At 50.9% G+C, this 27,032-nt stretch overlaps 1 protein-coding gene across 1 annotated transcript in view; it reads right to left on the bottom strand.

The window, feature by feature from the left end:
* Window positions 1-588: 588 nt before the first annotated feature.
* Window positions 589-27,032, bottom strand: part of ZMYND8 (zinc finger MYND-type containing 8) — a 125,509-nt gene continuing 99,065 nt past the window's right edge. Inside the window, 8 exon segments of the mRNA XM_011280734.4 lie at window positions 589-2,302; window positions 9,305-9,371; window positions 10,411-10,556; window positions 12,492-12,731; window positions 15,012-15,090; window positions 18,336-18,416; window positions 23,349-23,539; window positions 26,255-26,623. Of these exon segments, the coding sequence (XP_011279036.2) occupies window positions 2,163-2,302; window positions 9,305-9,371; window positions 10,411-10,556; window positions 12,492-12,731; window positions 15,012-15,090; window positions 18,336-18,416; window positions 23,349-23,539; window positions 26,255-26,623 (1,313 nt within the window). The 3' untranslated portion in view covers window positions 589-2,162.

The following is a 27,032-nucleotide window of genomic DNA, read 5'->3' as shown; positions in this document are numbered from 1 at the left end:
AAGGTCACCTCCAAAGACAAGCCCCAGAACAGTCCCAGTGAAGAGCAGCCACCTGTCAGCCCTCGGTCCTTTGAACATATCCCCATCGTGTTCCTTCCACAGCAGTGGTCAGCGCACGGCCTGCGGCTTGACTCCAGCCCATTCCCTGCTTTGGTATGGCCTGTGAGCTGAGAATGGGGTTTACAACTTTTAAATGGTTGAACAAGAAACATCTTGTGACCCAGGACAGTTAAATGACAGGGGTGTCGCTGAGCAGAGCGGGGGGGGGGGGGGTCACACGCTCCCCAGGGAGCTCGCCTAAGCTCAGGCCCGCCATCCAAGCCACAGAAAGACCGTCGCCTCCCCTCTCGCTGTCTTGCTAAGACTGGTCAGGATTTCCCCCTCGTTTCTCGGTCTCTGTCAGTAAATTCCAAGGAGCCGGGGCTTCCCGGGAAAAACGCCCACCGGGGGCCCTTAACTTCCAGTGTGCCCGCCGCCCGTGGGGATCCTTCCTGTGCTCTCACGGCCCCGACTCCTGTGCTGGGGCGTGCCAATCGGACACGGCCATCCCGACCGAATGGAAAACTGCGAAGTTGAGGACGACCGAGCCATTTTTCCAAAACAGTTTAATTAAAAAAAGGTGAAGAATCTGAAAAAACCGGGGGAGGGGTGGAACCCAAAAAAGCACACCGTGGGAGTGCACTGGCTCAGTCACAAAGAAACGCCGTCATCGAAAAAGATATTTAAGTTTAATACAAATTTTATACAAAGAAAATGTGAAAAAATACTTCCATATGCTAAAAGCAATTAGGCTTCGCAAATAAGGCCAGCTAGGCTATTTTTTTTTTTTGACACCTGCAATTCACAAATGTTCTTTCTCTCTTCTTCTTCTATACTCTCTTTTTAGTTCTTCTCTAATATGTATGGGGAACTAGCTGGAAACTGTACAATTCACATCCTCTTATCAACAATGAAGAGAAAGTAAACAGGACTAAAATATACAACAGAATGTACTGGAATGATACCGTACAGTTAATTTTCTCATATACATACATCACCTTTTTGCTTTGTTCAATGCGTTTTGTTCGACACAACATACAAAATGGTACTACCGTATACGTAGTGTGACAGGGAGCGTGGCCGGTGTCTGGCATTCTCTCCCACTGCCTTTGTTTCATGCTTCCATAAAAACGTAAAATCCCATCGTATAAATAATACATACATGCTTCATCCCGGACTCCCATGTCCTCTGCGTGCATCCTGCCTTTGAGTTTCTCACTTCCGAGAGGCACAGCATCTCTTACCAAGTATGTGTGAGTGTGTGTAAAAGGAACCACAAAGCAAAGAAAAGACTCCTCTTTGTTCCAGAGCTTAGGACGCCTAACACTTTCTCTGCTCTCTTCGGCCGAGCTGAGCGGGGCTTGCTTCTTCTGTGTATCTTCTGTAAACAAGGACCTGATTTCTTCCCTTTTCGAGTAGTCATTGCCGAAATCACACAAAATAAACTAGCTTCTCCCTGTCCTTCGGGGCCAGAGAGCTTGCATTTTATAACACAGTAACGTAGTATCGGAAAGGGGCCAATGGCTTGACGTGATGTGCCCACGACGGCACAGATTCTGTGCCGAAAACTCCTGATTCCAATGTGCTGCATACAGACGTATGAATGAAAACGGCTCACTTTCCCCCGGGGCGTCCAAGGACGAGGGCCTGTGTGCCACAGCGATCCTGGGGCCTAGTCACCATGCCACAGGGACAGCCGGGCTGACCAACCATCCCTCCCCCTCCAACGTCAAAACATTCCTTTTGTGGTTGGGTGTTTCTTGTTTTTTTAATCGTTTTTCTTTTTCTTTCTTCTTTTTTTTTTTTTTTTTTATAAGTTAAAGTCAATACAAATATAAAAAGGGGAAGGTCCTCTAGGTTCAATGACATCCACAAATTGTACATTATTTACATCTAAAGCATAGATTTCGTGTGGGTCAAACAGTCCTCAGTCACTGCTGATGCCGGACGCACTGTAGTGTGGGCTGCCCTCCGTGTCGAGGGCCAAGGCCAAGTCGGGGTGTCTGGAATTCTCAAGTCTGAAGGAGGCTCTCCTGTCTCAGGTTTCCTTGCCGCTTCCCGTTGCCCTGGTGTCTGGTTTCTTTTTCCTCCACGGGGTGGGTGGCTTGTGTCGCGACTTGTCCCTAGTCCCAGAAGGTGTCCAGCCGAGACTCTTTCGGGAGGAGGCCCTTCGAGCTGGCACTGGCGTTGTGCTCGGAGCGTGTGGATCCTCGCTTCTCGTCGCTGCTGCCCCAGCAACTGGACTTACTGCCCCGGGGATGGTCTGTGGAGGACAAGCAACAAGAAGCCACGTTGAGCCTTCCTGCCACCTCCACCGCAGCAGAGCCACCCGGCCCCCTGCCCCGCGGCTCCCCTCCGGGCGGCCTCCCGCCGCCTCCCAGCGCACGTGGGTCTCTAGAGCACAACTCTACGGCCGGTTAGGCAAACCCAAGGGCGTCACATCACAGAGAATCGAGATGGGTGATGAGGGCACCAAAGTGCCCAGGGAGGCACCTCTCACGCGGTACCTGGAACCGCAGACCCGCGGCCATGACAGAAGGACACCAAGCACTCAGGTGCTTCTGTGTCCACGCCGGATGCTGGAAAAAGGCACCAAAATGTGGCGATATTTTTCCTTCCTCATATTAGAATTTCTTCAGTCAATTTACAGACAACTCGAAAAGCAGACCTATAACCGAACCACCTAAGGGAGAGGATCACAGAGGAGGAGGAGGAGGAGGAGGAGGAGGAGGAGGAGGAGGAGGAGGAAGAGGAGGAGGAGGAGGAGGAGGAGGAGGAGGGAGAGGCCAGAATGGTTATGTCCGGCTGGACACACACACACCCACGGACTCCCATCAGGGACAGGCTGCAGGGTCCCTGGAGGATACAGAACCAGAGATAAGACCCAGGACAGCTTCGAGGACGCGTGACCACAAAAAGCTCAACAGTGGCTGAGAAGATCCGAGGCAGGTGAAGGAAGAGGCAGAGGAGGGAGTCCGTAAGCTGCCACGCAGCTCAGCTCAGGCCAGCACGGGTGACGGCAAGGGACCCGTCAGCATGCCAAGGCCCCATCAAGCCGGGGATCATCTGCCAAGTTCAGAGAGGCTGGGATGAAATTTTGTTTTTAAATTTCTGGAGGTGGGATGGTAATATTCAAAGAAGCCAACAGTCAAGCTCGGGGACAGAATGAGAGTGAGAAAGGGACCAGATCAGAGCCGGGGAGTGCCATTTCTTACCGCCTGGTACCAAGGAACGTGTATACTTAGTCACGTGTTCCTGTTTTGGAAGACAAGTGGCAAAGAGAGAGAGAAAAGTCTCCAAGGTGATGTGTTCATTCAGGAGACTTCTCTATGGCCATTTGCATCAGTGACCAAAAGGGGGCAGTATTCTGGCACTCCTGAATACACCTCCTCTTCCTGGTTCTTCCCTACCCGTGAAGCCTACGCGGATGGTTCTTCTCGAAGGTCTCTGGGAAGCGGTGCGCTCGGTCATCGTCCAACAGGACAAAAATCCCACAACGGTGCAGTCAGGTGAAGGCAGACACCGGGCCTGAGCTCAGCACGGCACCTGCACCACGGACCGGGCCGGCCACCGTCCACGGGACCTGGGCCCTCACGCAGACGGGACACGGGGCACTGGCTGGTTCGGCCAACCACCGCAGGGGAGAATCGGGACCTCTATGGACAAGGCCAAGGCTGAGCCCTTCCACGAAGCACACCGTACACTCTGGCTCTCGTCTCCTACCGCGGTTTTCAGCGGCCACGAGAGGCCCAGCTGAGAAGCGCGGAGGGCAGAGCGAGACGCGCCGCTCACGACGACAGCAGAAAACAAGACGACGACGCACGCACGCACAGCACGAGGCTTCCGCGGGTCCCGGCCGCGTCGGTGGGGCGGGGCGTACTTCCCCTTCTGGGCTGGGTAGCCGGGGCATGGCCGGGGCGCAGGCGGGATGCTTGCCACACAGCTGCCGTGGGCTGAAGACACGCGGCCCCGGCAGCCTCGGTGTCCCTCAGGACGCTCAGGTCGCCACAAGCCAGGCACCCGCTACGCACTCAGCACCGTCAGCCCTATTCTCTCCGCGCCACTCTCCGACCCGACGCCCTCACAGCGACGAGGGCTTCTTGTCCTAATGGGCATTTTTAAACCACGAACGGAGGGGTCACTGACACAGCGCTGCATTACAGGCGGGAAGCGAGGTACCCGATGGCGCAAAAGCAACTCTGTAGGCCACATTCTTCAGCATGTTGGAAACGCAATTCTCAGAACCACCAGCAGCCTAATCCGACCAGCAAAACCAGAGGTGCGAGAACCACACTAAGGCGGGAAACAGCACCCAAGGAATCCGGATTCTTTTGGGGGAATGAAAACTCCTCTACCGCCAAGCCTGACGGAGGACAAGGCCGGGAGGGGAGGGCAAGGAAGGTGCCGCGGTGAGGACTGAGGAAGGGGCTACAGATGACGTATCGAGTGACCAACGTCCTCAGCCACGATGATGGGACCGCAACAAATAACGTCTGGAAACGAAGAGCCAGATATTAGTGATATGAAAGGAGTTTCAATAAAATAAGGGGTACGGTGAAGAGCTTGGTGGGGAAATCACGAAAGGTACGACGAGAGAAGGAAACAGAAACTCCAGGAGAGAGCACAGCCGTGCCAGAACGGAGCCGTCATCAGGGCACTCGGTGGGCCGGGCAACGCACAGCACGCTCAGGATGGCGGGCACCCGGACTGAAGTTCTCCGGCTTGGCCCACTGCCGAGCGTGGGGCGGTTAAGGGTCCGAATGTGCCTGTTCTCAACCTCGAGGAAGGGAAGTCACAGCGAAGCAGAGGGCGGTCTCAACACGGTCAGGGTGGGGGTGTGTGTGTGGGGGGGGGGGAACCGCCGAGAGAGGGGTCCACAGTCGCTGTCGCTAGCGCTCAAATCCAGAACTAAAGCATGAGTGTTGTCCTTGACCCATGGAACCTCCAGAGCACAGAAATGGTGACATCCATCATTTGGGAGGAAGGGGAGAAGAGCGGTCATCAGTGACCCCAACCCTCACCTTCATAAACCAGAAGCCAGCAAGCAAGGTCTAAAACTAACGCTCAGAAACAGGACAACAGGGAAATATGTTATTTGTAAGGAAGGAGGGAAGTACCAGAGACATCACTGGGGACAGGGCCTAGGAACTGTCTCTGTACTATAACTATATGCATGTTTTACTTTGAAATCTTAAAACTATTATTTACTTGGGGGGGGGGGGCCACAGAGAGAGAGAGAGAGAGGGAGAGAGAGACAATCCCAGGCAGACTCCACGTTATCAGCACAGAGCCCGATGTGAGGCTTGAACTCAGAAACCATGGGATCGTGACCTGAGCAGGAATGGAGTCAGATGCTTACCCTACTGAGCCACCCAGGCGCCCCTAAAATCTTAAAAGACAAGCAAATAGCAAGGAGGCACGTACCCCCACGGAACCTTTCTCCCGCCCCCAGACTCCTCACCACACCCTCCCGGCACCAGTAGGCACGGAGAACCCCGGTGTGTCCAAAGCCCTCCTTCCTCCACAAGGTTTCATCTGCACGGTCACCAACATCAAGAGCTGGCGGAAGTCAGACGACAAGGAGTTCGAAGAGGACAGCGAACGAGTCAGCGTTTCTGCTCTGACACAACTACTGGCTTGGGTGAGAAACAGAGGAAGGGGGAAGACAGAGGACACCGTCCTAACTGGGCCCCGGGCACCTCCGTCTCCCTCCTGCTCACACTCTGGGCTGTCACAGCAACACTTCCTGGAAAACACTCCTTCTCCTCCAGTTTCTGACAGGGAGCACCATGGTGCTCCCCCTCGGCTAATATGCCTTCCGTCCCGCCTCGTCCCGAGTCCGAAACGCGGACGCCTCCTGAGTGCGGTCCCGGATGCACCTCTTCCTTTCGCCAAGACCCGTAGAGAAGGTCCCTCCTGCTGAGGACACCCTGGGATTCTAACCTTGTCTCTTTGCGAGACAAGGTCTCAAAACACCATTTCGAATTTAAAAGGTCCGCGGTTATTCAGGGCTTAGGGCTCGGTGGTGACCGGACCGAACGAGTCTTACGGACACGTCTGCCTGGGCTGGGGAAGGAGGCAGGGCAGCCCGGAGGCCGTGCCGTTGGTTCAATATGGTGGCCACTAGCTCCGCGATGCTATTTAAATAAAGTAATATAAAATGTTAAATTCTATTCCTCAGTTACGTCAGCCACAGTTCAAGGGTCCGAGAGCCATGTGTGCAGGCGGCTACCACAGGGAACAGGGCGGATACAGAACCAGGCCATCACTGCAGAATGTTCTAGGGGAGAGCACCGCTCTAGGGGCAGATGCAGGGTGTCAAGGTAAGAAGCTGGAGGCACAGGAGGATATTTAAATGCCTAGGGAAGGAAGCAGCTGAACACGACATCTGGCTATGACAGAGGCTGGATACGGAAAGGCCAGCGAGGCTGGAGGAAGGCGTGAAGGAGGCCTGGGTGCTGGAAGGGGAGGCAGGGCCTGGCTGTGCTCCCCGGAAGGAACAGGCAGTGCCATGTGCTGTCAGTGACATTGGAGGGACGGGCTGGGAGGTTTGAAACTGCACTTGTGGAGAGTGCAAACAGAGGCTGAAATGCAACAAACTTGGTAAGATGACCAGGCAGATGGAAATGTGTGCTTCTGAGGTCGGCGGTCAAGATCAGCGTGTGTGGTGGAATGAGTGTATCCCGAGCGATCTTCTCCGGCTGAGCTCCAATGCTGGCTGCAGGGGAGTTAAGAGATAGATGGCTGGGGTCTGAGCAAGGCAAGGTTTTGCCAAATGGACACGTGGAGAAAACCAGAAGGTGTGGGAGACTGGGTTCCATTAGCGAGGGTGCTGCTGGGATGAGCCGTGGAAACCAAGCTGGGGAAGGAGGGAGGTGAGGAAAGGAAACAGTAGATCTGGAAGCAGGGGCAGCGGGGAGAAGCCACATCTACAGCCCTGACTTTCCCCAGACATCGGTGCCTTATTAGCTGAGCCACACAAAACAGCCAACCGTTTTTGACTCACGATTTCCTAGGGGTCAACTTAAGTATTCCCAACGCAGCGGGTGAGAGCACGTGTGGGGTCAGAGAATTCTGGACTGAAGTCCAGGCTCCAGTAGTTAAGTCACTGAGTTACTTGTGCATGTAACTTAACTTCTCTGGGCCTCAACGTCCTCGTCTGCATAATGGGAACAGTAACTTCTCTCACCAGAGTTGGGAATAAACACAATGAAGTGTCCAACCGCTTCATGCTCTTCTCCTAAGCACCCATTAAATGCTCTTCTGACTTCCCTTAAAGCTCCAGGCGCCTGGGTGGCTCAGTCGGTTGAGCGTCCGACTTCGGCTCAGGTCATAATCTCGTGGTCCGTGAGTTCGAGCCCCGCGTCGGGCTCTGGGCTGATGGCTCGGAGCCTGGAGCCTGTTTCCGATGCTGTGTCTCCCTCTCTCTCTGACCCTCCCCCGTTCGTGCTCTGTCTCTCTCTGTCTCAAAAATAAATAAACGTTTAAAAAATTAAAAAAAAAAAACTCCAGAAGACAGGAGTTGTCTGCCTTCTGTCTTGTTCACCCCTAAATCCTCAGCCCTAGCACAGGACCTGGTCCCAGAGACACTCAACAAACTCTCACACGCCTCCAACCCTCTGCGAAAAGCCTAGCGCCATGCATCCTCCAAGAACCTAAAGCGGAATTCAGGATCTTGCCCTCCCCTCCCTTCCCCGATCCCGCCCCCTCCCTGTCCCCTCCCCCCGATCCTGTCACCGAGGGACTCCTCCAAGATTATTTTCTCTGCCTCCACCCAACCAGTACCAAGTCACCAACATCTTCTGCCCCTGGGCTAGGGAATACCTCGTCACCGAGAAGTGCAACAGGGCAGATCTCCCAGCCAGCGTCCCGTCTGCAGTCCCCCTGGATGAGACAGATTCCATACTGCACGCCGCCCTCCAAAGTTCCCAGCTCCGTGCTTATCCCACCTCACTGCTCAAAACCTCAACAGCACCCCCTGTCGGAAGCCATGGTCCCCCTACCCTGGGCCTCGCTCACACCACCTGGGCAATTCTGACCCGTCCACAACCCTCCTACAGCCTGCGTATTCCAGGTTTTTACTCTAAACTCATTTTAAACTTCAGTAAAAAAGGAATTGTATATCGCTACCTAGATCGCGGGCAGAAAATCCAAAATCCTCACCACAGATAGGGGGCAGCTCTACAAATACACATAATGAAAACCAAACCGTAGTCTTAAGGTCCAGGTAAGTCTTTGAGAAAAGGAGAAACTAGAAAATATCAAAGAGATGTGCAAGGCATCTTAGCGCTAAACTGAACTGTTCTCAGAGATTTAGTCAGGGGACTGAAGGCAAGGGAGAGGTAGGTTTTCAATAGGCGGTTCAATCGTATTTAATGCCAAGTTCTCATTCTCCCTCAAGTCCGCTCCTGCTACTCCCTCTTAGCCCCGCCCTCCATCTGAATCCCAGTCTCCAGCCCCCTGGGGAAACCGTCCCCACCTATGCAAACAAAGGACATCAACTTCTTCCTTGGCGCACTTAATACAGAGACAGGAAATAAAATTTTCGGCTTTCAGCTTAAGGGAATCATCCAAAGGAGAAAAAGATCCTGGAGCTAAGGGACCTTCAAGTAAGCAAATTGTCCTCAACGGGGACACCCTCTTTGAACCCTCTGCAATCACCCAAAACTCGGAAGGATGCAGGAAAATGACCCTTTGGGCAAGAACACAGGGTAGCTCAAACCCCACGTAAGAGGAAAAACTAAAAATTTCAGTCTCAGAAAACAGCCCAAAACAGCCTACTGGGTTATTCCCCAAGAAGAAAGGTTTCTACAGAAACATCATCCACCTAAAAAGTTTTTTTTCCCTAAAGGCTCAAGTGCCCTCATCCACTAACTGCGGATGCTGGGACCTCAGGAACAGAGTTCCAGATGGTTTAATTTACTGTGGTCATTTCCCTGAGGGTAGAAGAAATGCCCGAGCTACATGCACACCTCTACCCCACCCCAGGTCAGCAATAGAACCCTCTTTTATGTGGGACCCCCATAAATAAAACAAATGGAGGTAAATACTGATCAGTTTGGAGGGTGCCTGAAAGCTACCTTGCCCAGCCACTCCCTCGCCCCCCCCACAATGACCTGCCCGGGGCACCCCCAAAGATCCCTAAGGATCCACAGTGGTTGGAAAACCACTGCCATAAACCCTTAAAGATCTCCCTGAGAAAATGGCTTCCCCTCTGCCCGTGAGGAATGTGAGAGCACCGTTCACCCACCAGGGGGCAACATACCAGAGCCTTGGTTGGAGCCTAAGAGAATGGAGGAGGGCGTCTCCCTGGAGCCAGAAAGGTCGAGGGTCTAAAAATACAAAAAGAGAGAGATGGACACAAGGCACGGGGGCCAATGTAGCCCCCCAGGGAAGCCCAGGGATCCATGGGGGTGCTCATCACTGCCCCCAAGGCACCTTTGTGCCCTCTGCCTGGTATGCTCAGGCAGGGGAGGCCAGGTCAGCTGGGGTGGCCCTACACCTGTGCTCTGTCTCCCAGAATGAAGAGGGTGGAACACAGCAATGGGATGCGCCCTTACTCAACTCTACAGCCTTAGCTTCTGGAACATTCACTGTGCCCTCAACTTCCTTCACTGACCTACCTACCGTCCAGATTTGTGCCACATCCAAAAAGGAGGTATGTTACTTCAAAACTATGTCAGCTCGCTTTCATTTCACATTAACCTCTTACCAGGCTATACTGTCAATGAAATCAAAGGGTTTTGATGGCATAAGAACTTAATTCTTCTCCTAAGACACACTGAAATAAATACATGATGACTACGCATGTAAAACATGATCAATGTGCCACCGAAAATACCTTCTGCAGACGACCCATGTTGCATATGCCACACACTGGGAAGTAGGGGGTGCGACCTTTCCTGGCCAATATGGCAGCTACTAGCACCGCGTGACTGCTTGTATTTGAATTAATTAAATAAAATGTCCAAGTGCGAGAGTCTCTGCTCACACCAACCCTCCAAGGGCTCAACAGCCACGTGTGGCTAGTGGATACCATACTGGGCAGAGCAGACACAGAACACTCCCATCATCACAGAAGGTTCTACTGGACAACACTGTGATAAGCTTTGAGAGTCCCCAGAGAGCAGCTGCCGAATCACACGAATGTCAACTCGGGCTCCGCGTCGCTCTGTCCCTGCCCGCATGCCCACTGGTGAAAAGGAGGCCTGCTAAGCCTGTCACCCCCACCAGCAGTCTGACTGCCCCACCTTGAAGACAGACCTCCCACAACATGGGACTTGCAGAGGAGACAGGCATGGGGACAGGTCCTGAGACGCCACCTGGCCCTAAGTGTTGGTGTCACTGGCCAAAGGCGAGCAGCTTACTCACCGAGCCGCTGTCCTTGCTTTTCTCCGTGGAAGGCTCCTTGTCTTTCGAGGTGCTGGCGGCATCCGTAGGGGCCGCCTGTGTGCCAGAAGTCTTGTTTAGTGTTTCTGTGTTTACCTCGGCGTCCGCTTCCTGCTGAGGAGCAGTAGCTGGGGGGGGACGGAAGAGAGAAGCCACGTATAAGCTGAGGGCCACAGCTTCCAGAACCACAGGAAGCCGCGCACTGCACGAGGCCACGCCATCGCTCGGAACAACTCTGACCCGACCGCTGTCTGTAACAGAGGCACCTCTGCTCAGCCCCACCCAGGAGAACAGGCCCAAAGTGGCCAGGACTCCAAAGTTTTCCAGAGGCTGAAATTCCAGACATTGTGTGAAAATATGTGAATTTTTAGTAGTTCATTAATTCACGTTTTGTTAAGTCATCCCAGACCCAAAAGCATGGCGGGAGAACAAATGAAGCCCATCAGCAGGGCCAGCCTGGAATCGGGGATCTAGAATTACTCATTTCACAATTTCTAATTTTAGATCGATTTTATCCCCGTAGACTTCCTTCCTTCCGAGGCAGGGCTGGGAAACCCATGTGAAAAACGACACGACGGCAAAGACAGAGTCTCTGGAGATGGTAGGAGCTTGGACAAACTGAAAAAGAGCATTTGAGAGGAATTTCGGAAGGACGGACATTATGATGCCACAAAGGAAAACTGAAGGACATTCTGGCCATCTTGTCATAACAACAACAATGGGTCATCAGACACATTACAGAACATAGGAGGATTTAACTCTACCGCTAGAAGAGGTTTAAAGGAGCCATTAGGAAGACATCTCCCTGAAGGACAAAGGACCCAACAACGTACAGTTCAATACTGCCTTTTTAAAATAATGAAATACACGAGATCTCTCTAGAGCGAGAGCTGGCAAACCAGTGCTACCTGTTTTTGTGAATAAAGTTTTACTGGAACAAAGCCTCGCCCACCACTCACACCTTGTCTATGATTGTCCTCTCCCTAAATCAGTACAGTAGAGCAGCTTCAACAAATCGTAAATTATTTATCCCCTGGACCTTCACAGAAAGCATTTGCCAACTCCTGGCCGCTGGAGTGCTTCTCAATCGTGGTCACCTATCACCTTCCAGTTTTTGCCAGTGTGAAAGACACACTGCCTGGTCGTATTATTCATGTTTTGTTGTGTTTTTTTTAACGTTTTACTTATTATTTTTGAGAGAGAGACAGTGAGACAGAGAGTGAGCAGGGCAGCGGCAGAGAGAGGGAGACACAGAATCTGAAGCAGGCTCCAGGCTCCGAGCTGTCAGCACAGACACTGACGCAGGGCTCCATCCTGTGAACAGTGAGATCATGACCTGAGCTGATATCGGACACTTAACCGCCTGAGCCACCCAGGTGCTCCTATTTATGTAATTTTAAATTAAATTCTTCAAAATGAAAAGTAATAAGCTAATAAATCTAATACTGTTTGTCAGAAATATAAGCTAACTGTAAAAAACTCTTGATTTTGGCTCAGGTCATGATCTCGGCTCAGGTCATGATCTCGAGAGGCATGGGACCAGCCGTGAGTCGGGCTCTGTGTTGACCCCACGAAACCTGCTTGGGAGTCTCTCTCTCTCTGCCCCTCCACCGCTCGTGCCCGCAAACATATTCTCTGTCTCGAAATAATCCAACTTAAAAAAAATAATTAAAGAGCAGGATTTCTCAGTATCAGTACGACTGACATTTAGGGCCAGATCATTCTTCGGCAGGGGGGCGGGAGGGGGGCCCGTCTGGCGCACCCCGCGGGGTTCGGCAGCAGCATCCCTGGCCTCTGCCCTCCGGAGGCCGGCGGCCCGCCCCTCGGTTAGGATGACCACACACGTCTGTGGTCACTGCCGGTGTCTCGGGGTGGGGACCAAAATCACCGCACCGAGAACCACTGCCACATGAAACGACAGTCCGGCAAGTAACAGAACGAGGCCCCACGTTCACAACAGCCGTGCCTCGAGCGTCTGCCGGGCGCGCGCACGCTGCCCGCTCGTGCGTGACGGTCACGGTGGTCCGGCGAGACCCGCCACGGCAGGCCCCGCGTGGCCGTACCTGACTGCGTACAGGACTTCATGTGCTCGGGCCAGTGGGCCTGCTGGCAGGGGTAGTCGCAGTAGCTGGTGTTCCAACAGCAGTAGAAGATGGCCTCCTTCTTGCAGTTGGCGCACCACTGCTTCTTCTTGGTCTCGTCCACCGCCTGCTGCTTCTCCAGCTCCAGCTGCTTCTTCACCTCGGCGATGAGCCGGTCCCGCTCCTGCTCCAGGCTCTGCCGCATCTCCGCCATGGTCAGCTCTGCCGGGCGAGGGGAGAGGAGGACATCGGCTGCATCACTGGTCCCCCCCACCCCCCCGCCCGGGGCTTGGAGACTTTCACACCAGATCGGAAAGGGAGTCCAGGACGGGGATTCCAACAGACATGGGTGCGGGTCCTGGCTCGGAGGGGGCTCAGCTGTGCGACCCCCCCCCCCGCCCCCCAGGCGAGTAACCTAGCCTCGCCGAGCCCCAATATCTGCATCTGTAAAGCGAGAATTCGTCACGTGATCAGACAGAGCTGCGCGGGGAGAGAGAACACCAGGCGCCTAGCACGCAGGGAGCCGGAGCCCCACGGGGATCCTGGGGGAAGTCGTCGAATAAACCCGTGACCCAATTTCCACGAAGCCCACTCTGAGTTTTGTCACCAGCATGGACTTTTCTAGCAACCAAATACTACAAAGCACCTTGTGTTGCACCCTGGATCAACTCACTTCACCTTCATACTAATCCTGGGAGACCAGCTCTAACCAGACCGTTCCTTTGGGGGGCCGCCCAGGCGGCTCAGTCAGCCAAGTGTTGGACTCTTGCTTGCGACTCAGGTCATGATCGCATGGTTCCTGAGTTCGAGCCCCATGTGGGGATCCCTGCTTGGGATTCCTCACCCCTGCCCCCCCCCCCCTTTCTCTCTCTCCAAAATAAATAAATAAGCTTTAAAAAAAAAAATCCCTTTCATAGATGAGGAAACTGAGGCATACAGCCAATAAGGGCACAGCTGGCACTAGAACTCAGACACACTTTCTATTCGGTGAGCTCAGTGGCCATGGAGTAAATCTACCAGACAGGGCGCTGTGACTCGCTCTGACCGATCAACTACCAAAGTGCTCAGTCCGCTGAGGCTTCGCTAATTTCACTTCAGATAGGAAGGTTCCCATGCCATTCACCCCGGGGGGCGGGGGTGGCCTGCGCACCAAAAGAAAAGTAAATGATCCCGCTAAAATTTGTTAAGATTCTCTTACTGAAAATTACAAACAAAAACAAAACACCATCACACATGTACACGTCTAAAAAAAAACACCAGGAAAAGAAAATTACCCCCTTGCACTTGTGTTAAGACGCCAGCTTTCTGTCCCTTTAACTAGAAGCCTGCAGACCATGGGCACGTTCTGGCCTGCCCGCAGGTACTTTTTTTTTTTTTTTTTTTTCAAACATGCAGCTAATTATTTCAAAATGGAGAGATTCTGGGGTGTCTGGGCGGCTCAGTGGGTTGAGCGTCCGACTTCGGCTCAGGTCATGATCTCACGGTTTGTGAGTTTGAGCCCCAAAAGTCGGGCTCTGTGCTGACAGCTCGGAGCCTGGAGCCTGCTTCGGATTCTGGGTCTCCCTCTCTCTCTCTGCCATTCCCCCACTTGTGCTCTGTCTCTCTCTGTCTCTCAAAAATAAATAAATGTAAAAAAAAAAATTTTTTTTTTAATGGAGAGATCCCGCATAAAAGTAACAAGCAGCCACAACAACCGAATAAACTTCCTGCGTGGCAACAGGGCGGCCTCCTAAGGTAAGTTTGCGATGCACGATTTCAACGTGTGTCACCCGTGACAGGGGGCACACCTGGGCCTGCCCCCGTGACGAGGGAGACACGACGGCCTCCAGCATTCTGGCTCTGAGGCTGACACTACATGAGGGTCTCAAGGGAAGTGCTCTCCCTTTGGGGGGAAAGCCTTTCACAACAGGGACACACAACGATAGGCCGAAACAGCACTCAGTCTGCACCAACCAGCAAAGTAGCTTTCTCCGCAGTGCGGGCCACACACCAAGTGTTTGAGAATCTGTAAAAATGCCCAATATTCCGTGGTTCGGGGGGAAGGTCTGGACCCAGAGTGCCCACGCCCGAATCGCAGCTGTGTAACTCTGAGCAACTTCCTCAACATGTCTGTGCCCCACTCTCTTTTACCTAAAAACGGGGATAACAGAGCTCTTCACCAGAAGGGTTTCCGTGAGAATTTGGATCCGTGGCAAAGTACTTAAAACGGTTGCTGAGTCAGAGCTCAGTAAACAGGAACAGCTACGGCTGTTGCTGCTGCTACTCCTACTACTGATGTTGGTTATTTTGAAAAGAAAAGAAGGAACCCACCCCCACAACACCTGCTCTTACACCTCGTGTCCACTGGTTAGACTCTCCAGGATCCTGTGGTCTCCCCAGCAGCGGGACATCACATCCCCAAGCCCACTTTTGACTCCATTCACGCAGGCACCCGCCTCCAGAGCCGCGGAGAAGTTCACGCCCAAAAGCGCCCTCGGCACAGGCCAGCTCACCAGGACTTACCCAAGTTGTGCTTCATTTCCGAGAGCTCCTGTTGGTGCAGCCACTGCAGCTTCTCGATCTCGATCCTCAGCCTGCGAATCTGGAATGAGGGAGAGTAAGACTCTTAGAAGGCGGGTCTGGATGGCGTTCACCGACAGGGCTGACCGGCTGGAAGAGTCAACGCCACGCGGTCAAGTGAGGCGTAAGCAGCTGGACGCTGCAGTCCAGAGAGGTGGGCACCAGTGGGTTATCCCAAGTTCAACAGGAACTCTGCTTCCGAAAACGAAATGCAGCTGACCCTTGAACAACGTGGGAGTGGGAACCAGGGCACCCACAGGCCATGCCGTCAAAAAATCTACATGTAACCTTGGACTCTCCAAAAACTTAACAGCCTACTGTTGACCAGGAAGGCTTCCCCAAAAACATAAACAGCGAAACACAGATGTTGTGTGTATTAGACAATGTATTCTTACGATTAGGTAAGTTCGAGAAAAGAAAATGTTAAGAAAATCACAAGGTAGAGAAAATGCATTTTACAGTACTATACTATATAAAAACTCCAAATAAAATGGACAAGCACAGTTCAAACCCGCTTTTCAAGGGTCAACTATAGAAGTTGTCTGTCTTTTCCAAGAAATCCCGGCTCCAGAAAAAGCCACTTAAAGTAAAAACAAGGCGGGAGGAGGGTGCCTGGCTGGCTTAGTTGCTAGAGCATCCAACTTTTGATCTTGGGTTGTAAGTTCAAGTCCCGTGTTGAGCACAGAGTTTACTTTAAAAATGAATGAATGAATAAAGTAAAAACAAGGAACAGATTTTCATAATAAATAAAAAATAATAATAATAACAAATAAATGAAAGGCCTGATTAGAAGTTTGGTCCTTGGGAATGCAAGCTGGTGCAGCGACTCGGGAAAACAGTATGGAGGTTCCTCAAAAAACTAAAAATAGAGAGGCGCCTGGGTGGCTCAGTCAGTTAAACGTCCGACTTCAGCTCAGGTCATGATCTAGCGGTCCGTGGGTTCGAGCCCCGCGTCGGGCTCTGGGCTGATGGCTCAGAGCCTGGAGCCTGCTTCCGATTCTGTGTCTCCCTCTCTCTCTGCCCCTCCCCCGTTCATGCTCTGTCTCTCTCTGTCTCAAAAATAAATAAATGTTAAAAAAAAAAAAATTAGAAAAAACTAAAAATAGAACTACCCTACGACCCAGCAATTGTACTACTAGGCATTTATCCATGGGATACAGGTGTGCTGTTTTGAAGGGACACATGCACCCCCATGTTTATAGCAGCACTATCGACAATAGCCAAAGTATGGGAAGAGCCCAAATGTCCATCGATGGATGAATGGATAAAGAAGATGTGGTGTGTATACACACACACACACACACACACACACACAATGGAGTATTACTCAGCAACCAGAAAGAATGAAATCTTGCCATTTGTAACTACGTGGATAGAACTGGGGGGTATTATGCTAAGCGAAATTAGTAAGAGAGAGGCAATTATCATATGACTTCCCTCATATGAGGACTTTAAGAGACCAAACAGATGAGCGTAAGGGAAGGGAAAGAAAAATATAAAAACAGGGCGGGGGACAAAACAGAAGAGACTCATAAATATGGAGAACAAACTGAGGGTTACTGGAGGGGTTGTGGGAGGGGGGATGGGCTGAATGGGTCAGGGGCACTAAGGAATCTACTCCTGAAATCATTGTTGCACTATGTGCTAACTAATCTGGATGTAAATTTTAAAAAATAAAAAATAAAATTAAAAAAAAAAAAGAAATTTGGTCTTAAAAAAGTGAAACTAAAGCAAATAATGTTAGCTGTGTTTGATCTCTTACCTAACATTTTTTTTTAATTTTTTTTTTTAACGTTTATTTATTTTTGAGACACAGAGAGACAGAGCATGAACAGGGGAGGGGCAGAGAGAGAGGGAGACACAGAATCCGAAACAGGCTCCAGGCTCTGAGCTGTCAGCACAGAGCCCGACGCGGGGCTCGAACACACGGACGGCGAGATCATGACCTGAGCCGACATCAGCTGCTCAACCGACCGAGCCACCCAGGCGCCCCTCTTACCTAACATTGTAGATGGAATCTATAGTTATTCACCTGAAACTCCAAAGCCTAACATCTCTGGAAACCAAAGGGTAATTTTGGAGGGAGGAGTTAAATTCATTTGGAGGGGAAAAATAAACCCCGCCTGAACATGGGCCCTATTTACAGTGTTTGATAACCACAGTGGCTCTCCACCACGGTGACTTTGTCCTCCCCGCTCCCTCCACGACACTGCAGACTTCTGAGGCTGTCACAATGGAGGGGTGCTACTGCCAATAGGGTAGAAGCCAGGGACCTGCCAAGCACCCTACGACGGACAAGACAGCCCCCATAAAAGAGAATCATCTGGCACAAATGTCAGAAGTGCCGAGGTGGAGAAACCCTAATTTGTGTGAACAAGCATATTTCACAGCAGAAACGTTGTACTGTTTGGGGCGGGTAGCTGCATATTACCTTTTCAAATTCTGAAAAATTCTGGACCCCAAGGTTTCAAGAGAGACGTTACGGATCTGTGTTTTCAACCACATACCAACCCTTGGTCTCATCACAGAGATGGTCACGTGAGCAAAATATCCCGGGAACTCACTGATTTCCTTCCGGACCTCTCTCAAAGCTTTATATGCACATTGCTCTCTGCTGAAAGCCTATTAGGACACCTTCCTGGGGGAGATTTTCTCTTCTTCTGAGTGCCGGCCCCCACAGGTCAGTGGCTTGCATGGAATTTCCCTGTCTCCAGCATCACTTTCGATGACCTCAAGAAGTTCTTTCACTTGTCATTTCACCTGGTGACCCTTCCGCACCTGGCTTACAATGAATTAGCCTGGCCTAAGAAGTCAGTTCAAAGAGATCTGTTTTTACAAATGGTCACTTCCTAAGTGGACATTTTCATGTTTTAACCGCTTTATTCCCTAGGCAACCACACAATTGTGGAGGCTTTCAGTATGCAAATCCTAAGACAACAAGGATCCCTTGGATAAAAATGTCCAAACTTACAGAGAGCCAGGACACAATTATACATGGGGCCAAAGGAACTGATTAATCTCAGGTTTCACTAGGGGGTTAACTCAGGCTCCAGTATTGGCCGTTTGACTAGAAGTGAACCGATCACACAAAGCTGTGTGTATCCTCACCACAGAGCCAGCCTTGTGACTAAAGTAAAGAAACGCCCTTCCCAACAAACACAATCAGCAGAGCGCCCTGGAGGGACTTCCAGAGAAGCAGCTTCCTGGCACCATTTTACAGCAGCCCGTATAACATTCTTAGCAAATAAGGAATGTGTCATCTCTGACCTCGGCTATTGTGCTCCCAGTAGTGTTTTTAGAAAGATCGTTGTAGATTTCTGTCATCGTTCCTTTTATTGCATCCATCATCTGAAAGATAAAAACAGAAACAATTCAGGTGATCGCTTCCCTGAGGCTTTTCTAGATGAAATACATCTAAAACCTACCCAATATAAAGCAGTTGTTCTCAACAGGGGGCAATTCTGTCCCTCACAAGACATTTGGCACTTGTGGTTGTCATGACTGATGGGGAAGCAGACTATTGGCATCTGGTGGGTGCAGGCCAAGGATGAGCTATATACGCTATGTAGACAGAACAGCCCCCACAACAAAGAATTATCCAACCCAAAATGTCACTGGTGCCAAGGTCGAGAAACTCAGGTATAATCCAGGGTAGGAATACACAAAGCTAGTTTCTGTAGCCCACAGGCTAATCTGGAGAGGCTGAATTTGGGCCCCAGGCCTGTTTGCTTTGGCCAGCACGATGGGTTCAAGGGAGGAATTGTTTCCTTTTGTGACTGTTGTTTCTAAATTCCTTCCCCTTTAAAAAAAAAAAAAAGTCTTACTGAGATCTCATTCATCTACCAATGGACCCATTTACAGTGCACAAATCCATGGCCTTTAATAGATTCACAGTTGTACATCCATCCCCACAGTCCATTACCCCAAAAAGAACTCGGATGCCCCTTAGCTTTCACCCCCCAAAGGTCCCCATCGCCCCCCACCCCGACAACCACTGATCTGCTTTCTACACGGATGGATGTGCTTCATCTAGATATTTTCTATCTATGGAGTCACACAACACATGGCCTTTGGTGACCGCCTTCTTCCACTTAGTGCAGAGGTTTCGAGATCTGTCTGGGTCACAGACTGGATCAGTCCTTCGTTTTTATGGACGAATTAATCCAGCCCACTGCGTGGCGATAGCTGGTTCGGTATTTGAAGGACTTTGGTCAGGGCTCCCTCCCATTGCCTGTCCAGTGTGCCATCTCCCTTTTCTTTAACTCTCTGAGCCCTGAAGGCATCAGCAAGTTTGTGACACCAGCTCAGGTCCACGGGGCAGGCACCTAGTTCCCTGCTGACTCAATGTGTCTGCAGGATGATTTTTCTCCTGCCTATCACTTGCTGGCTGATTCCCCGCCCCTCCAGCGGTCACAGGACAAAGAGGAGAGGACAGGAGGCCAAAGTAGGCCTCGGGGCCTGGCCTGGCTGCAGCAAAGTCTCCACTGTGTTTTGCAATTTGCTCCAATCCAACAAGAAGGCATGACAAAAACCACCCTCGTATCTGATGCCCGAGATCTCTTCCCACCATCACCCACTCTCTGAGCCTCGGTTCCCCCATGTAGAAAACAAGGGTAAAGGACAGTGGGCCCGTGTAGGGTGTGCACAAAGATTAGGTGAAAAACCCATGTGGAGACAATGGTTCAGTATCTGCCACAGGGCAGGTATTCAGAAAGAAATACCTGTTCATCTTATTTTTACAGGGGAAAAAAAAAATCCACATGTGCTGTAATTAATAAAGTGCCAAACTCCAAAATAATAACCCCCAATTCACCCCAAAATGGGAGGAAAACGAATACAGTCACCGTTGGGATTTCTACTCCTCACTTGTTTTGGGGGCCACACAGGGACACGGCCAGGAAAAACACTTCGCGCTCCCCAGTCGTCCTGTATGGGCCTCCCCGCCCCGCTGCACCAACCATGTCAATTTAAAATATTAAGGCTAAATTGCTTTACAAGAAAACTTTAGAAAGTGGATGAAATTCAATACATTCCTAATGCAATGGTTACATTCCATTTTAAAGAAATCATGGATCTGTGGACGGATTTTCACTCTTTCTTCCAAATATAGCAAAGGGCTCAGCATTAATAAAAGAGCATCCTTCTGCCAACACACACAGGTCTGGGTGTTCAACTCTGGGTCACCTCGGAGGCAGGAAAGTTCATCAGCTCCAAAAATATGTCACTGTGCTCATTTTCTTAACTGCGAAGAAAATGTCTATAACAAAGTTCATTCCTCAATTTTGTGGTAAGAGCAAAGGGGAAGCCGAAGAAATAAAAGACAGCTGCAGGAGCTCAGAAAACCAGCTCAGTGCAAACCACTCGCCAGGTCCACTCAGCAGGCCTCAGTTTCCTCATCTGTCAATTAGGCAAGTTGGACCCAATCAATGGAAGGCGCTGGTAAGGCTAAACTTAGCAGAACAAGAGACCGTTTAGGCACACCAGACACCTTCTGAAATCAGGAATGAAAAAGATCACTCCTTTTCCATTCCTCCGTAAACCTGCATACCACATTAGGAACAAAGTCTCAGTATGGTGCCACTATGCACCAAACACTTTCGTGACAATCCCTCCTTTTAACCAAAGGAAAACAAACTTAGGCTTCAAGCCTTGACAGGGAATGGAGGGACTCTATAACAATTCATGCATTTAATTCAAAAGGAGGACAAACATACTAAATTAGAGCTAAAGTTGGGGCGCCTGGGTGGTTCGGTCGGTTAAGCGTCCGACTTCGGCACAGGTCATGATCTCACGGTTCATGGGTTCAAGCTCCGTGTCGGGCTCTGTGCTGACAGCTCAGAGCCTGGAGCCTGTGGCAGATTCTGTGTCTCCCTCTCTCTCTGACCCTCCCCCGTTCATGCTCTCTCTGTCTCAAAAATAAAAAAAATGCTTAAAAAAAAAAGATTTAAATAAGAGACAAAGTTATCCCCAAGACTGGTACTGATTCTCTCCGTAGACAGGGGGGTTGGGGGTAGGGTCAGATAGGGTTGTTGAAAAAGGCACGTGCAAGAACAATCAGTTCATGGACACTGGACATCTGTGGTCAGTAGGCTTCACAGGTATTCACAAACTGGCTCAAAGCCACTCTTTAAGATCCTGGCTGCTACTATTCAAATCCCAGCTCAACCATTCAGACTGTGTAACCCCACTGAGCCTCAGTTTTCTCATCTATAAAACAAGGATGATACCAGTATCTACCTCATCAATTTATTATGAAAGCTAAGTAAATAACATATAAGCATAACACTTACAGCAGGTTTCGAGCCAGAGCAACACCATGCAAACACTATCTAGTACTTGGACCATCTTACCTAGTGTGAAAGACAGATGGCTCTCAATGATCCCAGGTGCTCTGGCGTTTGTGACCCTGTGTAACCCCCTCCCTTCCAGTGTGAGCTGGCCTAGTGACCTTCTAACCAATGCAATATGACAAAGGTAACAGGCTGTCACTTCTGAGATCAGGTTACAGAAGACTGACTTCCATCCTGCTAACAGGTTTTCTCTATCACTGGCTTTGAGGAAGCAAACTGCCAAGTATGAAGGCCCACATGGCACGAACTGACGACGGCCTCTGGCCAAGAGCCAGCCCGGACCTGAGACCCTCAGCCCAACGGCCGTTGAGGAAGTAAATCCTGCTCACAACCACCTAAGCCAACTTGGAAATGGATCCTTTCCTGGTCGAGCCTTCGGATGAAACCTCAACCCTAGCAAACACCATGAGAGGAATCTGCCAGAGGCCCTAAAGCAGAGGACCTAGTTGAGCCCTGCCCAGACTCCTGACCCCAGAAACTGTGAGGAGAAATGGGAACTGGTTTAAGTTGCCATGTTTTGTGCTCATTTGTTGTATAATGATACCGGACACATCTCAATGGAAGGAATAGGAAGAAAATGACCAACAAAAACACACTGGTATAAAATTATAAATGTCACTGGTCATCCAGAACTAAAGGAGAGTCCACCTTTAACACAATATAATAAAGCAAGTCTTTATCATGGCACTTCAAGAATTCTAGAAACAGCTATCCTCAGTAACGGTCACCCATGCTCTCTATAAACCTGAATAGTGTACGCATTAGTCACTAACTAATCATTTACTCCTTAGTGAAGAGTAAATTATTATTACTGCCTACTTAGTGACATACTAAACACTCTGCCTAGATTATTCCTCATTAACTACTATTAATAGCCCTTCACGGTAATAAGCCCAACACAGAGAAGTTAGGCACCAGCATGCATTCATTTAACAACCCTGCAGCAACACCTACTGTGAGCCAGGCACCGTTCTAGGCCCTGGAGGTAAGCAAAACAGACAAAATCCTGGCCTCGTGGTTATTCCGCTATCGAGCGGTCTGTGGCTATGGACCCGCGTGTCACTCCAGAGCAACCTCATGTGACCTTGAGAACAGCTCCTGGTTGTATTTGCCTGAATTCAACGAGCAAAGAAGCACCTGGCAAATGAAGAGGAAGAGTCTGTGCTGAGCGAACACCCAGCAGTGAACTCGGGGCGGGTGAGTCGGGAGGGAATCCACCCCTCCCTAGTCCATCCTGGTGTGGGTATCATACCTTACAAACCTCCTGCCTAAGACTCGTGTCACTTCATTCCACATGGCTTTTGAATCATAAACCAACTCCTTGGTCTGTTATCAACTGACGGAACAGTAACCTGTCCCAGCGCTTAAGGAAACTGTCTTCACGAGTGGCGTGAGCTCCACAGGGTGATTCTGCCGCTGTGTCATTTTCCTGCTCTGTACTAACTTTAAAATCTAAGCGCTCAGGGGGCGCCTGGGTGGCGCAGTCGGTTAAGCGTCTGACTTCAGCCAGGTCACGATCTCGCGGTCCGCGGGTTCGAGCCCCGCGTCGGGCTCTGGGCTGATGGCTCAGAGCCTGGAGCCTGTTTCCGATTCTGTGTCTCCCTCTCTCTCTGCCCCTCCCCCGTTCATGCTCTGTCTCTCTCTGTCCCAAAAATAAGTAAACGTTGGAAAAAAAAAATTAAAAATTAAAAAAAAATAATAATAAAATCTAAGCGCTCAGAACAAGATGCAGCCCATTCTAGATTTCTCTGCTTAGATCCAACTTTAGAGCCAAGTGGAAGAATCTGGGCTTGGAGATCTTCACTTCAAACAGGGTCTTCCCTCCAAAACACCCCATAAAGCCTGCAAGGTCATGACTCTCCAGGCTCCCATCCGGAAGCTGGTCCTCTGACACACACCCCCCCATCCCCCAGGTGCCATGGGCACTCACTTTGCTAGTGTACTTGGCAATGTCCGCAGCGACATCAGCGGAGGCAGTGGCGATGGGCAGGTCTGCGCTGACTGAGGACGCGAGGGTGCTCGTGGCCCCCGAGCTGGTGACCAGAGGCGACGACTGGGTGCTGGTCACCAGGGTGATGGTGGAGGTGGATGGGCTCTGGGTGATCTCCTTCTGCTGCACAGCTAGAAAAGGAAAGGGTCCTGGTCACCCCACCGCCACGGGAAGGGCCCGACCCAGCACGAAGCTGCACAGAGGGAGTGAAGTCCCCGATGTGTGCCCTTTGAGCTTTTCTACTTTCAAATGACAAACACCCTCCCTTTGACCAGACTCTAACTAGGATCCTCTAAGCCATTTCTGGGACCAAACCTCAGGCAAACACAAACAACTTTTCTGACAGCTCAAGGCCGCATCCCTAGGATGACCCCAGACCCCATTAAAGTGCCTGCCTGAGAAAGTTCAAGGCTGCCATATAAATTTACTGTTTGTTACAGCAAACCCCCTGTGGCCCATCTCCCAGGGAGGGTAGGAGCCTAACTTTGAGAAGCAGCAGTTAGCAACCCCACGTGGGTTTCACACGCACCAACCCCCATCTCCCATTTTTTGTAAAATTTCACTTCCCTGACTCTACTGGAGGTCCTCACTCGGCCCCTTCCCTACCCCCGTCCATTCTCCCTTTAAAACGCCTCGTCACCTCTGTACAAAGTAGGGCTGACTTCAGTTTAGGCTGGACTTTTTCTCCCTATCGTAATAGTACATGCTGATTAAAACCCATCCTTACCACTTTAACTAGTATCCAGCTTTGTTCACCTTTGACACAAGACAACCTGGAATTGAGAACCATACCATCAATGGGCCTCTCAACTCCAGCACCTAAATTCCCCTGGGGAAGCTCGTAATGCTGACGGGGCGCGAAGACAGAAAACACTGGAACTAGTCATCCCGACCTCGAATATCCTAGATTTAGTTCTGCCCCACTAGCCCTTTAAAGTAGCAGGAACAGAGGAGCCTGGGTGGCTCAACTGGTTAAGCGTCCGACTTCAGCCAGGTCACGATCTCGCGGTCCGTGAGTTCGAGCCCCGCGTCAGGCTCTGGGCTGATGGCTCGGAGCCTGGAGCCTGTTTCCGATTCTGCGTCTCCCCCTCTCTCTGCCCCTTCCCCATTCATGCTCTGTCTCTCTCTGTCCCAAAAATAAATAAAAAACGTTGAAAAAAAAAATTTTTTAAAGTAGCAGGAACAGAGGCGCCTGGGTGGCTCAACTGGTTAAGCGTCCAACTTCAGCTCAGATCACGATCTCGAGGTCCATGGGTTCGAGCCCCGCGTCGGGCTCTGTGCTGACAGCTGGGAGCCGGGAGCCTGCTTCGGATTCTGTCTCCCTCGCTCTCTGCCCCTCCCCCACTCGGGCTCTCTCGCGCTCTCTCTCTCTCTCTCAAAAATGAATAAATGTTAAAAAATAAAAATAAAAAATAAACAGCAAGAACAATCTAGCTGCATTCCCACTAGACCTGTCCAATCTGTTACGCTTACCTCCAACCACCCCTCCCCGCCCCGTCTTCGAAGGGATTCTTTGGGGCTCTTCAAGACCTGGCCACCTTTAGGGGCGCCTGGGTGGCGCAGTCGGTTAAGCGTCCGACTTCAGCCAGGTCACGATCTCGTGGTCCGTGAGTTCGAGCCCCGCGTCAGGCTCTGGGCTGATGGCTCAGAGCCTGGAGCCTGTTTCCGACTCTGTGTCTCCCTCTCTCTCTGCCCCTCCCCCGTTCATGCTCTGTCTCTCTCTGTCCCAAAAATAAATAGACGTTGAAAAAAAAAAATTAAAAAAAAAAAAAAAAAAAAAAGACCGGGCCACCTTTCAACCCACATCCTGCTGCTACTCTTTACAGCTCTACTCGCTAGGCTGCGCTCAGTACATGAGGGTTTCAACCAAAGACCCCAATCTCCAAGGATCTAGATGCGGGCTTCCCTAGGAAACATGATCTGCATCAGTGCTCAAAAAACGAGGCAACCTGGTACTCCTCTGCACGGCACCAGATGGAGCCTCCTGCATGGCTTGGCCGAGGCGGCGGGGGGAGGGGGTGTTGGGCGGCTTTGATTACCCAACTTCGGCAACTGCTTCTTGACTGATGCCGGCTCTTCTCCACGGGGCTAATCCCTAGTCCTTTGCTACCAGTGTCTCACACTGAAAGCGCTCTTCCCAAGGTAACGCCAAGAGGCTGACGGGTGTGCCCGAGAAAACTTACGCAAAGATATTCATTGCAGCACTGCTCACAACAGAAAAAAAACTGGGAGCAATCTAAATGCCCATCGGTAGGGGAATACTTGATTTACATCAACTGTGGAATACTATGCAGCAGTCCAAAAGAATAATGAAGAGCTCTGTGCACTAACATGGATGAACCTCCAAAACATGCTGATGGGTTAAAAAAAAAAAAAAAGAAAGAAAAAAAAAAGAGGGGGGGGAAAAAAAAGCAAGTATGGTACCATTTTTATGTTTTAAAAAAAAGAAAAAAAAAGTCCTACTTTTTATGAAGATTCATATATATGTAAATATATATGCAGACATGCATAAAAAAGGGTTTTACAGTGAACAGTGGCCGCTGAGAAAGGGTGGAGGATGAAATGGAAGTTCAATCAAGACAACAGATTTGGGGGTAAGTATTTTACCCTTTTCTAAGAAGCCTATACGCACGTATTGTTCAGAAACGAAAAATAAATAAACAGGGGTGAAAAAAACAAGCTGCAAGACAATTTTTAAAAATGATGCCAAATGGAACGCGTCAGGCCTTCAAGATGCAACGGCCGGGAAACAAAAAGGGACGGAAAAAACAAAACCATCCTCTCTCTCCTGTCGACGTGGCGAACAGGGAGCGGGCCACGAGAACAGAAGGGGGCGTGCGTGGTACCTTTCACAGCCTGTCTGGTCTGATATCTCGTCCCCTGGGAGCACTGTGGCTGCTGCTGGCTCTCCTGTTGGCTGTCCTGTTGGCGCTGTATCTTCTGCATGTGCCACTTTTGGGAAGACGTTTGAAACTTACTTGACGAGTTCCACACGACCCGCTGCACGGCCGGGGCAGTCTCCTTCGGTAAAAGCGGCCTCTGCTTTTTCACCGGGCTTCCCGTGGCGGCGGCGGCCGGGGCCGTGACGGTGGACGTGGTGCTGGTGGTGGCCGTGACACCAGCCGTGGGAGTTTGGGAGGAGGAGCGGGTGAGGAGCGGAGTTTCGGGTGGGGACTGGCCGCCCGCCGTGGTGGATGGTGGAGCTTTACCTACGACTAAAGCCGATGCGTGAAAAAACAAACAACACACAAACAAAAGAACGGTGGATTGGACTCAGGTTCACGTGCAGGGTCTCCAGGCCAGCAGGCTCTGGGTAAGACAAACCAAGGCCAGCCAGGAATGCCCGACAAATTCGGCGTGGCGGGGACACGCCGATGGAGGCGCCCATCTCACCGTACCCACTTAGGCCACTTCTGCACCTCTGTCTCAGAGGGTCAGCCCCTTCTCGGGAGCACATGCCCACCTCTGAGACTCTCATCTGGGCCTCTGGGGGAAATGGGAACCAGACACAGCTCCTGCCCTCAAGTTGCCCAACGACACGTGGATGCAGAACTGGGTAAGCACTTTGTGAGAGAACCAACCGAAGTCAATCTGGAGATGAGGAGAATCCCTTTGGCTAGGGAA

The sequence above is a fragment of the Felis catus genome, chromosome A3 (assembly GCF_018350175.1).
Source record: "Felis catus isolate Fca126 chromosome A3, F.catus_Fca126_mat1.0, whole genome shotgun sequence".
NCBI classification, from domain to species: Eukaryota; Metazoa; Chordata; class Mammalia; order Carnivora; family Felidae; genus Felis; species Felis catus.
The sequence above is the reverse complement of the archived record's forward strand: the minus strand, read 5'-3'. Positions and strand labels throughout refer to the sequence as shown.